The sequence below is a fragment of the Schistocerca gregaria genome, chromosome 2, assembly GCF_023897955.1.
Source record: "Schistocerca gregaria isolate iqSchGreg1 chromosome 2, iqSchGreg1.2, whole genome shotgun sequence".
Classification (NCBI taxonomy): Eukaryota; Metazoa; Arthropoda; class Insecta; order Orthoptera; family Acrididae; genus Schistocerca; species Schistocerca gregaria.
This window is the reverse complement of record NC_064921.1, coordinates 265828074-265841986: the sequence shown is the minus strand read 5'-3', so window position 1 is coordinate 265841986 and position 13913 is coordinate 265828074. Positions and strand designations below refer to the sequence as shown.

General features: G+C 43.2%; 1 protein-coding gene across 1 annotated transcript in view; it reads left to right on the top strand.

Moving 5' to 3' along the window:
- Positions 1–13913, top strand: part of LOC126335740 (inactive ubiquitin carboxyl-terminal hydrolase MINDY-4B) — a 130341-nt gene that overhangs the window by 48280 nt on the left and 68148 nt on the right. Inside the window, exon 2 of the mRNA XM_049999197.1 lies at positions 9125–9213. Coding sequence (XP_049855154.1) covers positions 9133–9213 — 81 coding nt within the window. The 5' untranslated portion in view covers positions 9125–9132. The remainder of the gene's footprint in view (positions 1–9124; positions 9214–13913) is intronic.

Genomic DNA, 13913 nt, shown 5'->3' with positions numbered 1-13913 from the left:
GTTGGATCAGCTTCCTGCTTCTTGAAGCTGAAGTAAATTAATCACAACAGTAGGGAAAGGAATCCGGAAACTTCGATTTCTTGCTTTGCTTCAGTGTAACAAGAGGAGTACAAGTTTACCAACTATGGAATCTCACATCACGCGATCCTAGTATATACTGATTCTGACTCGTTTAGAATACTCTTAGACAGACTAATGTGCTTAGAAATTAGGTTATTGGAAATTACGAACAACAACAGAAGAAATTAACCATTTTTGGAGTGTGTGATCGTTATAACTGTGATAGTAACTTGCACATGTGCACGACGTATTTTAATGATATTGGAAACATAAATAATTTCGTTACGATAAGTGGCGAGTTTGCACATAAGTGAAAAAATTAATTCAGCGATAGTAAAACGTTCGTTACTCTTTACCATAATACATACTACAAGTTTCTAAACAAGAATTCATCACAGGAATAGGAGCAGTCTAGAATACGAATGTAAATTTCCATTTTATTTTTACACTTAACATTTTGCTTTCGGTTAAGCATTTACGTCATTGGCAAGGTGACTGAAAATTTCAATTTTCCCATAATTCACTCCTTTCTTAGCCAAATACCGACTTCACATTACCATGATTTTTCCACGATTCATTAGTTAGATACTTAAATCTATAAATAGTGGATGAAGGAGAGTTAGAGGACAGACAATAGGGATTCGTCTACGTCAGTGTCTTGAAGCTCCCCTTCAGTCACCCCTCAAGGTCGCCTAGAAAGTCACCACCACCCTATTTGTCATTGTGTGTCTGCCCTCTCTCTTCTCCTTCTCCTCGTACTGACGTCATATCTCTTCCAAGATGGTGGAAATAGGTCATGTAAAATGGATGAATTCTGTCCGTATTTGTGGCCAAATGGTCAATTACTGATGTAGTAATAGTAGTAACCCTGTTTGACTATTGACCAGCAGGGCCATGCCAAAACTTACATCTACATCTACATATATACTCCGCAAGCCAACCAACGGTGTGTGGCGGAGGGCACTTTGAGTGGCACAGTCATTACCTCCCTTTCCTGTTCTAGTCGCGTATGGTTCGCGGGAAGAACGGCTGCCGAAACCCTCCTTGCGCGCTCGGATCTCTCTAATTTTACATACGTGATCTCCTCGGGAGGTATAAGTACCGGAAAGCAACATATTCGATATCTCATCGAGAAACGCACCCTCTCGAAACCTGGACAGTAAGCTAAATCGCGATGCAGAGCGCCTCTCTTGCTGAGTCTGCCACTTGACTTTGCTAAACATCTCCGTAACGCTATCAAGCTTACCAAATAACCCTGTGACGAAACGCGCTGCTGTTCTTTGGGTCTTCTCTATCTCCTCTGTCAACCTGACCTGCTACGGATCCCACACTGATGAGCCATACTCAAGTATAGGTCGAACGAGTGCTTTGGAAGCCACCTCCTTTGTTGATGGACTACATTTTCTAAGGACTCCCCCAATAGATCTCAACCTCGGGCCCGCCTTACCAAAAATTAATTTTATATGCTCATTCTACTTCAAATCGTTCCGCACGCATACTCCCAGATATTTTACAGAAGTAACTGCTACCAGTGTATGTTCCGCTATCATATAATCATACAATAAAGGATCCTTCCTTCTATGTATTAGCAATACATTACATTTGTCTATGTTAAGGGTCTGTTGCCACTCCCTGCACCAAGTGGCTATCCGCTGCAGATATTTCTGCATTTCGCTGCAATTTTCTAATGCTGCAACTTCTCTGTATACTACACCATCATCCGCTAAAAGCCGCACGGAACTTCCGACACTATCTACTAGGTCATTTATATATATTGTGAAAAGCAATGGTCCCATAACACTCCCCTGTGGCACGCCAGAGGTTACTTTAACGTCTGTAGACGTCTATCCATTGATAACAACATGCTGTGTTCTGTTTGCTAAAAACTCTCCAATCCAGCCACACAGCTGGTCTGATGTTCCGTAGGCTCTTACTTTGTTTATCAGTCGACAGTGCGGAACTGTATCGAACGCCTTCCGGAAGTCGAGGAAAATAGCATCTACCTGGAAGCCTGTATCTAATATTTTCTTGGTCTCATGAACAAATAAAGCGAGTTGGGTCTCACACGATCGCTGTTTCCGGAATCCATGTTGATTCCTACAGAGTAGATTCTGGGTTTCCAAAAATGACGTGATACGCGAGCAAGAAACATGTTCTCAAATTCTACAACGTCAGATATATGGGTCTATAGTTTTGCGCACCTGCTCGACGACTCTTTTTGAAGACTGGGACTACCTGTGCTCTTTTCCAAACATTTGGAACCTTCCGTTCCTCTAGAGACTTGCGGTACACGGCTGTTAGAAGGGGGGCAAGTACTGTCGCGTACTCTGTGTAGAATCGAATTGGTATCCCGTCAGGTCCAGTGGACTTTCCTCTGTTGAGTGATTCCAGTTGCTTTTCTATTGCTTGGACACTTACTTCGATGTCAGCTATTTTTTCGTTCGTGCGGTGATTTAGAGAAGGAACTGCAGTGCGGTCTTCCTCTGTGGAACAGCTTTGGAAAAAGGTGTTTAGTATTTCAGCTTTACGAGTGTCATCCTCTGTTTCAATGCTATCATCATCCCAGAGTGTCTGGATATGCTGTTTTGATCCACTTACTGATTTAACTTAGAATTATATGAGGGTGCTACAAGTTTGATTTGTGATATCTGCATATAAGTTAAGGCTACTCCTGTCAGTCACCGAGCCTAGAGTCTTCTTATCTGATGATCAGAGTGGCGCCGGCCGCTGTAGTCAAGCGGTTCTAAGGTGCGTCAGTCCGGAACCGCGCTGCAGCTACTGTCGCAGGTTCGAATCCTGCCTCGGGCACGGATGTGTGTGCTGTCCTTAGGTTAGTTAGGTTTAAGTAGTTCTAAGTGTAGGGGACTGATGACCTGAGATGTTAAGTCCCATAGTGCTCAGAGCCATTTGAACCATATGATCATTGTGGCGAAACGTGTTGGACTGCTTGCGAAAACAGATCAAGCGAAAGAATAGTAACAAAATTGAGAATAACAAGTTCGCCTCATAATAGTACTTTATCGTTTTACGTGGCAGTACCATTCTGACTTGTATTTGTATCTTATGTGAACATAATAGTTTAATGTATTAGGTCTAAACACATATGAAGACAAGACAATATATTCTGTATTAAACAGAACGCTTCCAGGCTTGTTTTCGTAATTGTTATTCACCTTGTATGTCCTCACAGGTGAACAGCTTACCAAATTTTAGCGGAAAGCCCTTGAAGTCCGGAATAGTATCTTCGCCTGTCACTGATAGTAAGCGCCATTAGTACAGTGGCTCTTTGCGACATAGTATCACATTGTAATGAGGTACCTGGAGCCTATACTGTGGTGATAAAAGTGATGGGATAGCGATATGCACATATACAGATGGCGGTAGGATCACGTACTCGAGGTCTAAAAGGGCAGTGCATTGTACTCAGGTGATTCATGTGAAAAAGTTTTCGACAGGATTGTGACCTCACGAAGCGAATTGACAGACATTGACATCCCATTTCGTAAATCCTTAGGGAATTCAATTTTCCGAGATCCACAGAATCAATGTGCCGAGAATACCAAATTTCAGGCGTTACCTCTCACCACGGACAACATATTAGTGTATGGCCTTCACTTAACGACCGAGAGCAGCGGCGTTTGCGTAGAGCTGTCAGTGCTAACAGACAAGCAAAACTGCGTGAAATAATCGCAGAAATGAATGTGGGACGTGCGACGAAATTTGGTGTTAATGTGACACGGCAGCAGACGACCTACACGAGTGTCTTTGTTAACAGCACGACATCGCCCATAGCGCCTCTCCTGGTTTCGTGACCATATTAGTTGGACCCTAGGCTCTTCAGCCTGGAACCGCGTGACCGCTACGGTCGCAGGTTCGAATCCTGCCTTGGACATGGATGTGTGTGCTGTCCTTAGGTTAGTTAGGCTTAAGTAGTTCTAAGTTCTAAGGGACTGATGACCATAGATGTTAAGTCCCATAGTCCTCAGAGCCATTTGAAACTTTTCTTGTTATGGCAGAATATCATTGTGAGCTCCACTAGTCGCTCGTAGAACATTAAGGCGATATTAATGTTCTTCCCATGTACAGGTCTCCATTGCAGTATAAACAGTTTTGTCTGCTTCATTGATTCGTGCACGAATGGTAGAAACACCACTGACTGGTGTCTGGACACGCGAACGTAGTGGCGTGACGTCGAGAGAGCGTGGGGGCCATGCGATGGGATCATAAAGAACCATCCAACTCTCAACCGTCACGTACAAACGCCAATGTGGGGAGTGCACCGTAATGCTGGAAGACAATGGACAGCTGAAGCTCTCCGGGTTGTGGCAACAGGTACTGTGCGAGTTTGTCCAGTTCAACACTTGCCGTTATGGCTTTCTATGCAAGGAAAATTGGGCCTATGACCCCATCGTGCATTGGGCCATACCAAACATTATGCTTCGAGCTATCACAGGTGTGTTCACTTGTGTTTTTTGGGGGGTTTTCAGGGCCCCAAATCCTGAAGTTGTGGGAAATTTACATAGCCAGAAATGTGGAATGTTGCTTCACCTCAAAATAGGCACTTTTTCAGGCAATCAGTATCTATGGAGACTAACGTGAAGCAGGCGAATGCATACCACAGAGAACGATCGTTTGGACCATCTGCATTTTGTACCAGAAGGTGTAATCGCTTATTTAACACTTCATGGACAGTTGATCAGTTGATCTTGTTTTCTGAGATATCGAAAATTTTAAGTTGAAGTGCAGTCTATGCTCTGTCAGCACGTTCCTGAGACATAGGGGGGGGGGGGGGGGGGAAGACGTCCAAGTCGAGGAAGGTCTTTGATATTGCCTTTTTTTTAACCAACTCGTTATGCTTATTTTTGCCGGTGGTGCCCTCCCATATTGGCGTCGGTAACTCCGCAGTATCGTCGTCACAGGTTTAAATTTTGCACACCAGATGACACCATCTGTCGTCATTTTGCTGCACATCAAGTCAAATCTACAACGAAGGAAAAAACTTTGAAAGGTTCTAAACGTTTGACAATAAAACACGATTCTTTATCTCTAGTAGTCTCCAAGTCCTGCACAGTATGGGTTTCAGAAGAATTACTCTATTCAGAATCGCATTTACATGACCATTCATCAAATTTTGCAAGCACTTAACAGTAAAATTGCGTCGGTCTATATTTTGTGTGACCTATCTAATGCATTTGACTCTGTGAATCACCATATTGTCCTAAATAAACTGAAATTTTATGGGATTAACTTTACAGCCAGTCAATGGATAACTCCACATCTGACCAAAAGTACGCAGAGAATTGTACTTAGTGATTCAATCAATGTAGTCTGGGAGCGTTATTCTAACAGTGGAGAAATCAAATGTGGGGCTCCCGAAGGCTCGATCGTAGGCACTGTCGCTGCTCCTGAGTGTAAACGATCTTCCGTCTAATACACAACAAGCAGAATCAGTTCTTTTTGCAGAAGGCACTAGTATCGTAATCAGTCTAAGAATATGTACAGTAACAGAAGAAATGGTAAACAATAATCTCAAAAGTATCATTGAATGGTTTTCTGCAAATGTCCCATCCTCAATTTTAAAAGGACACAACATATTCTGCTCTACACATCTAGGGGTACTACACCAATCATAAAACATGGTGAGGAAATAATAATTAGGGTGTAAAGTTTAAAATGTTTAGCTGCCTATATTGATGAGAATTTAAACTGGAAAAAAGCGCGTTTTGTGACTCCTAAAACCACTTATTTCAGCCACATTTGCACTTACAACCATTGCAAACCTTGGGCAGAGACAAAACAGTAAGTTGAGATATCAGGACACAAAGGAATTAATAACATTATCAGCCAGTGGGCATTGACTTAAACCAATGGGGAAAGTCGAAAATTTATGCTGGGGGGGGGGGGATTCGAACCCAGGTCTCCCGTTTATTAAAAAGGTTCGCTGACCACTGCGCCACCTGTACACAGCGGTCGTCGTAATTGAACGAACTACCCTAGCACGCCTCCTGTCAGATTCAGATTTTCAGCTTACCCACATACAACTGACGTAGTGTCGCTTGCTCATTATCCTCACTAATCGCGGCATTTCGCCGATACCCGTACGAGTTCGAGCGCGATGTGCATCCGCACTGAGCCGGCCGGTGTGGCAACGCGGTTCTAGGCGCTCCAGTCTGGAACCGCGAGACCGCTACGGTCGCAGGTTCGAGTCCTGCCTCGGGCATGGATGTTTGTGATGTCCTTAGGTTAGTTAGGTTTAAGTAGTTCTAAGTTCTAGGGGACTAATGACCTCAGAAGTTGAGTCCCATAGTGCTCAGAGCCATTTGAACTGAAGTGATCAGTTGGTCGTCCTTACCTTAATTGTAGATGTCCTCAATAACAGACACCATATATATTAAGGTGACATATTTTGCGAACTTTCATTCAATTACACCACATGGAATAATTTTAAAGGTTAACTGATATTTAAGATAGGAAGTCTTCATTACTCTAAACCGTGCTGTAAGAATAACATGTGGTGTTCGCCAACGATCATCTTGTAGACACCTGTCTAAGGAGTTGGGAATTCTGACTACTGATTCACAATATATTTATTCCTTCGTGAAATTTGTTACAAATAGTCCACTGCTATTCAAAAGCAGCAAAAACGTACCTAATTACAAACCGTAAGAAACATTTTGCATCATCCTGGTTCCCAGAACTCCTGAAGATAGACGTTGACTGTGGATATTTGATCACAGACACAGTCCTTTTCACTGTTCAGAGATGTCACTAAACCCGCTCAAAGATGTAAACAGCCATGCATGAGCAGTGTCTATGAGGCGGAGGGGGTCCGACAGCCGATCAGTTCCAGGCATTCCACGAGGAAGGAGGTACACGGCTCGTGTTGTCTGTAGTTCAATCATGCCTAGACGGTCAATGTCGCGGTTCGATTGCGTCCGCATTGTTACTTTGTACCAGAAAGGGCTCTCAACAAGGAATGTGTCCAGGCGTCTCGGAGTGAAACAAAGCAATGTTGCTCGGACGTGGAGGAGATACAGAGAGACAGGAACTGTCGACCACATGCCTCGCTCAGGCCCCCAAGGGCTACTAGTGCAGTAGATGACCTCTACCTACGGACTATGGCTCGGAGGAACCCTGACAGCAACGTTACCATGTTGAATAACATTTTTCGTGCAGCCACAGGATGTCGTGTTACGACTCAAAACTGTGCACAATAGGCTGCATGATGCGCAAATTCAGCCGTGACGTCTATAGCGAGGTCCATCTTTGCAATCACGACACCATGCAGCGCGGTACAAATGGGCCCAACAACATGCCGAATGGACCGCTCAAGATTGGCATCATGTTCTCTTCACCGATGAGTGTCGCAAATGCCTTCAAGCAGACAATCGTCGGAGACGTGTTTGGAGGCAACCCGTTCAGGATGAACGCCTTAGACGCACTGTCCAGCGAGTGCAGCAAGGTGGAGGTTCCCAGCTGTTTTGGGGTGGCATTATGTGGAGCCACTGTACGCTGCTTGTGGTCATGGAAGGCGCCGTAACGGCTGTACGGTACGTGAATGCCATCCTCCAACAGGTAGTACAACCATATCGGCAGCATATTGGCGAGGCATTCGTCTTCCTGGACGACAATTCGCATCCCCATCGTACGCACCTTCAGAATGACTTTCTTCGCAGTAACGACATCGCTCGACTAGAGTGGCCAGAATGTTCTCCAGACATGAACGCTATCGAACATGCCGGGACATATTGAAAAGGGCTGTTTATGGACGACGAGGCCCACCAACCACTCTGAGAGATCTACGCCGAATCGCCTTTGAGGAGTCAAACAGTGCCGTCATGAACTTTTGGATAATATGCCACGTCGAATAGAGGCATGCATTGATGCAAGAGGACGTTCTACTGAGTACTAGAGGTACCGGTATAGTAATCTGGACCACCACCTCTGAAGGTCTCGCTGTATGGTGGCACAACATGCAAAGTGTGCAGATGAGATTTTCACTCTGCCAGGAAGTTTCATGCAAAGTGTGGTTTTCATGAGCAACAAAAAGAGGGTAAATTATGTCTGTGTTGAACTCTATTCCAATTTTCTATACAGGTACCGGAACTCCCTGAACCGAAGTGATGCAAAACTTTTTTTGATGTGTGTACGATACGAGATGGTTGGATGGTTTATTTGGGGCAGGGGACCCGCATTAGGGAAGGACGTGGAAGGAAGTCGTCCGTGCCCTTTCAGAGAAACCATACCGACAATACCAGATGGAAAAAGGACGTTCATTACTCCGCATTAAGGTTGGCTTTAGCACAAAAAGAGAGACACAATGCCGCAACTTAGCCAGTGATATAAAATGTCTGAAAATAGCAAAGTAAACTTTGAAAACAAAGTGAAAAAGTATCTCCTTGACAACTCTTCTATTCCGTAGAAGAATTTCTATTACCAAAGTTACAAATTAATTTGCGTTGTGAATGTAAAATGATTCTTTCCGCATCATTAAAATTTATCAAGCAAAATGATCCATAGAACATGAAACCAATTAAATCTCAAACTAATGACTTGTTTTTAAAGGGTTGCGGGAATTTATGAACACCCTGTGTTACATTTTCACTGGTTTATTGTTAGTCTTTAATGGGAAATAACACCTGAATACGACGCTACAAGCCTCGTAACACATCCCGTTTCAGTAAAACTGAAGATCATTCAATTGCAGTCTGAGAAAAATTCATTCTTACTTTCAGTTTACATACGACTGCGCTCACTCGGTTTCGATGACGATGGAAAGTTTCAAAGTAACAAAACGTCGCGCCGGAGGTCGTCTAACACTGATACTAAAGTGGAAAATCAGTATGCCTAGTGAGGTCTGACAATGGGACTGAATAAGTTAATGACTCTCATACTAAACAATAGTTGCGTTAGTTCACTGAAGTGATCATTAATTCAGACCCGATTGCCGTAATTTTATTGAAACATTCTCTTTCCAAAACGTTGGACTCGTGTAATGTAAAATGTGAAGCACCTGCTATTTGCTGCGCACTGTGTGACGTATAATGGTGGCGTGTTGTTGCAGAGAGAGTGATGTACGCCCGCAAGCAGCGGCTGGTGCTGCAGAAGAACCCCGTCACCGGCGGAACACCCATCACGCCGGAGGAGGCAGTGGTGAGTAGCGAGTAGCGAGTAGTGAGTAGCGGGAAGCGAGTAGCTGCTGGCGCGACGCTATTAACTCACAGAATGAGCCAGCGTAGAGGGGTAACATTCACGCAGAAATAAATTACTCCTGAGACAAAAGCGAGCATTAAGAATAATGAGCAGCGTCACTGCCTAATCCGGGCGTCATGCCTCTTCAAGGAGTTAGATATTTTAACCGCTACTTCACATAATGTATATTCGCTAACGAAAGTCGTAATAAATAATGCAACGCAATTTGACAAGGTTAGCGACGGCTGCACTTGTAACGCTAGAGGAAAGAATGACCCGTATTACTCATTCCCACATCCCTGGCATCAATCTTTTGTAGAATTATGGAACATGTTTTACGCTCACAAAGTATGCTGTTTTTGCAGAACGAAAATCTCATCTATAGAATTCATTATGGATTCCATAAAGAGAGAACCTGTGAACCTGTGTAAACTCTCTCTCTCTCTCTCTCTCTCTCTCTCTCTCTCTCTCTCTCTCTCTCCCTTCCTCTCTCCCCCCCCTCTCTCTCTATCTCTCTCTCTCTCTCTCTCTCTCTCTCTCTCTCTCTCTCTCTCTGAACATTGGCGCCCAAATTGATGTCGTGTTACTTGACTTTCCAAAGACATTCGATACAACTCCACACTATAGCTTAGTGAACGAAATATGAGCTTACAGAGTATTGGACCTGATTTGTGACTCGATTCAGGTCCTCCTAGCAGATAGGACTTGTTATTTTTATAGAGATGATTCGACAGCTGTGAAACTGTATTCATCATAACCTCGGGATGCCGAACATCACAGGCAGCTGGTATAGATATTTAGTTGCTGTGCTAGGTGGTTAGCCGGCACGCACCGCAACTTTATGTAGACACAGGTTTCCTAAACATACATAACATAGACAAAAAATAAGATCGGTAATAAACTCTTGTTAATTTTAGGCACAAACTTTTAGCGCTGACAGAAGCGTGGACCCATATTCAAAATCTAACACGCTGACTACCCTAACTCATTGAAAGTAGCAACGAACATAAAACTATTTAGTAGGACCGCTGTTTTCCGCTGTTACACAGTTCTGTCTCTGGCTAATAATTTCACTACATATCTGTCGTTCAACATTCCGAACGATACATGAAAGTGGCAGCTAGCTATTATAGTGACACTAAAGATGGCGTCGGCTGATGTAGAAAGGAACTGTAGAGTTGTAGCTACTCGAACATGAACTCGGTACGAACTGTGCTTCATGTGAAATGGAACTGAACTGTGCCGTAGAGTGAACGGCTGTGGCCGTGCGTCGGTACGTATGCTGTCGCCGGCAGAATGATCTTGCATCCGTGAAGAGGAGAAGCACCCGCTGTGGCAGCTGACATCACTGGCCCACTGACATTTTTGTAGCAGAAGCAGAAATGGGTCCCATATTGTTAGCAGGTAGTTAGGCTGCAATTGATTAGAAATCGGTGTGCTTCCACGGCTGTAGTGCCTGGAAAGTGACGCTCTATGGTGCACTTCGCAGTGTGTCAGTGACTCAGTACACAGCATAAAAATATTATGGGGGTACACCAAGGGATTCTTTTAGGTGTGTTACTGTTTATACACTACTGGCCATTAAAATTGCCACACCAAGAAGAAATGCAGGTGATAACGGGTATCCACTAGACAAATATATTATACTAGAATTGACATGTGACTACATTATCACGCAATATGGGTGCATAGATCCTAAGAAATCAGTCCCCAAAACAACCACCTCTGGCCGTAATAACGGCCTTGATACGCCTGGGCATTGAGTCAAACAGAGCTTGGATGGCGTGTACACGTACAGCTGCCCATGCAGCTTCAACACGACACCACAGTTCATCAAGATTAGTGACTGGCGTATTGTGACAAGCCAGTTGCTCGGCCACCATTGACCAGACATTTTCAGTTGGTGAGAGATCTGGAGAATGTGCTGGCCAGGGTAGCAATCGAACATTTTCGGTATCCAGAAAGGCCCTTACAGGACCTGCAACATGCGGTCGTGCATTGTTTTTGTTGCTGTGGTCTTCAGTCCTGAGACTGGTTTGATGCAGCTCTCCATGCTACTCTATCCTGTGCAAGCTTCTTCATCTACCAGTACTTACTGCAACCTACATCCTTCTGAATCTGCTTAGTGTATTCATCTTTGGTCTCCCTTTACGATTATTACTCTCCACGCTGCCCTCCAATGCTAAATTTGTGATCCCTTGATGCCTCAGAACATGTCCTACCAACCGGTCCCTTCTTCTTGTCAAGTTGTGCCACAAACTCCTCTTCTCCTCAATTCTATCCAATACCTCCTCATTAGTTATGTGATCTACCCATCTAATCTTCGGCATTCTTCTGTAGCACCACATTTCGAAAGCTTCTGTTCTCTTCTTGTCTAAACTACTTATCGTCCATGTTTCACTTCCATACATGGCTACACTCCATACAAATACTTTCAGAAACGACATTCTGACACTTAAATCTATACTCAATGTTAACAAATTTCTCTTCTTCAGAAACGCTTTCCTTGCCGTTGCTAGTCTATATTTTATATCATCTCCACTTCTACCACCATCAGTTATTTTGCTCCCCAAATAGCAAAACTGCTTTACTACTGTAAGTGTCTCATTTCCTAATCTAATTCCCTCAGCTTCACCCTACTTAATTCGACTACATTCCATTAGCAAAATCCCTTTACTCTTTAAGTGTCTCATTTCCTAATCTAATTCCCTCAGCTTCACCCTACTTAATTCGACTACATTCCATTACCCTCGTTTTGCTTTTGTTGATGTTCATCTTATATCTTCCTTTCAAAGCACTGTCCATTCCGTTCAGCTACTCTTCCAGGTCCTTTGCTGTCTCTGACAGAATTATAATGTCATCGGCGAACCTCAAAGTTTTTATTTCTTCTCCTTGGATTTTAATACCTACTCCGAATTTTTCTTTTGTTTCCTTTACTGCTTGCTCAGTATACAGATTGAATAACATCGGGGAGAGGATACAACCCTGTCTCATTCCCTTCTCAAACACTGCTTCCCTTTCATGCCCCTCGACTCTTATAACTGCCATCTGGTTTTTGTACAAATTGTAAATAGCCTTTCGCTCCCTGTATTTTACCCCTGCCACCTTCAGAATTTGAAAGAGAGTATTCCAATCAACATTGTCAAAAGCTTTCTCTAAGTCTCAAATGCTAGAAACGTAGGCTTGCCTTTCCTTAATCTATTCTCTAAGATAAGTCGTAGGCTCAATATTGCCTCACGGAATGCAAAATGATCTTCCTCGCGGTCGGCTTCTACCAGTTTTTGCATTCGTCTGTAAAGAACTCGTGTTAGTATTTTGTTGCAGCTGTACCGTATCAAACTGATAGTTCGGTAAATTTCACATCTGTCAGCACCTTCTTTCTTTGGGATTGGAAATATTATATTCTTCTTGAAGTCTGAGGGTATTTCGCCTGTCTCATACATCTTGCTCACCAGATGGTAGTTTTTTTGTCAGGAATGGCTCTCCCAAGGTCGTCAGTAGTTTTAATGGATTGTTGTCTACTCCCGGGGCTTTGTTTCGACTCAGGTCTTTCAGTGCTCTGTCGGACTCTTCAAGCAGTTTCGTATCTCCTATTTTATCTTCATCTACATCCCCTTCCATTTCCATAATATTGTCCTCAAGTACATCACCCTTGTATAGACCCTCTATATACTCCTTCCTCCTGTCTGCTTCCCCTTCTTTGCTTAGAACTGAGTTTACATCTGAGCTCCTGACATTCATACAAGTGACTCTCTTTTCTCTAAAGGTCTCTTTAATTTTCCTGTAGGCAGTACCTATTTTATCCCTGGTGATATACGCCTCTTCATACTTACATTAGTCCTCTAGCCATTCCTGCTTAGCCATTTTGCACTTCCTGTCATTCTCATTTTTGAGACGTTTGCATTCCTTTTTGCCTGCTTCATTTACCGCATTTTTATATTTTCTCCTTTTATCAATTAAATTCAATATTTCTTCTGTTACCGAAGAATTTCTACTAGCCCTCGTCTTTTTACCTACTTGATTCTCTGCTGCCTTCACTACTTCATTCCTCAGAGCTATCCATTCTTCTTATAGTGTATTTCTTTTCCCCATTCCTGTCAATTGTTCCCTCATGCTTTCCCTGAAACTCTGTACAACCTCTGGTTTAGTCAGTTTATCCAGGTCCCATCTCCTTAAATTCCTATCTTTTTGCAGTTTCTTTAGTTTTAATCTACAGTTCATAACCAATAGATTGTGGTCAGAGTCCACATCTGCCCCTGGAAATGTCTTATAATTTCAAAACTGGTTCCTAAATCTCTGTCTTGCGATTATGTAATCTATCTGATACCTTCTTGGATCTCCAGGATTCTTGCACGTATACAACCTTCTTTTATGATTTTTGAACCAAGTGTTAGTTATGATTAAGTTATGCTCTGTGCAAAATTCTACCAGACGGCTTCCTCTTTCATTTTTTACCCCAATCCATATTCACCTACTATGTTTCGTTCTCTTCCTTTTCCTACTGTCCAATTCCAGTCACCCATGACTTTTAAATTTTCGTCTCCCTTCACTACCTGAATAATTTCTTTTATCCCATCATACATTTCATCACTTTCTTCATCATCTGCAGAGCTAGTTGGCATATAAACTTGTACTACTGTAGTAGGCATGGGCTTCGAGTC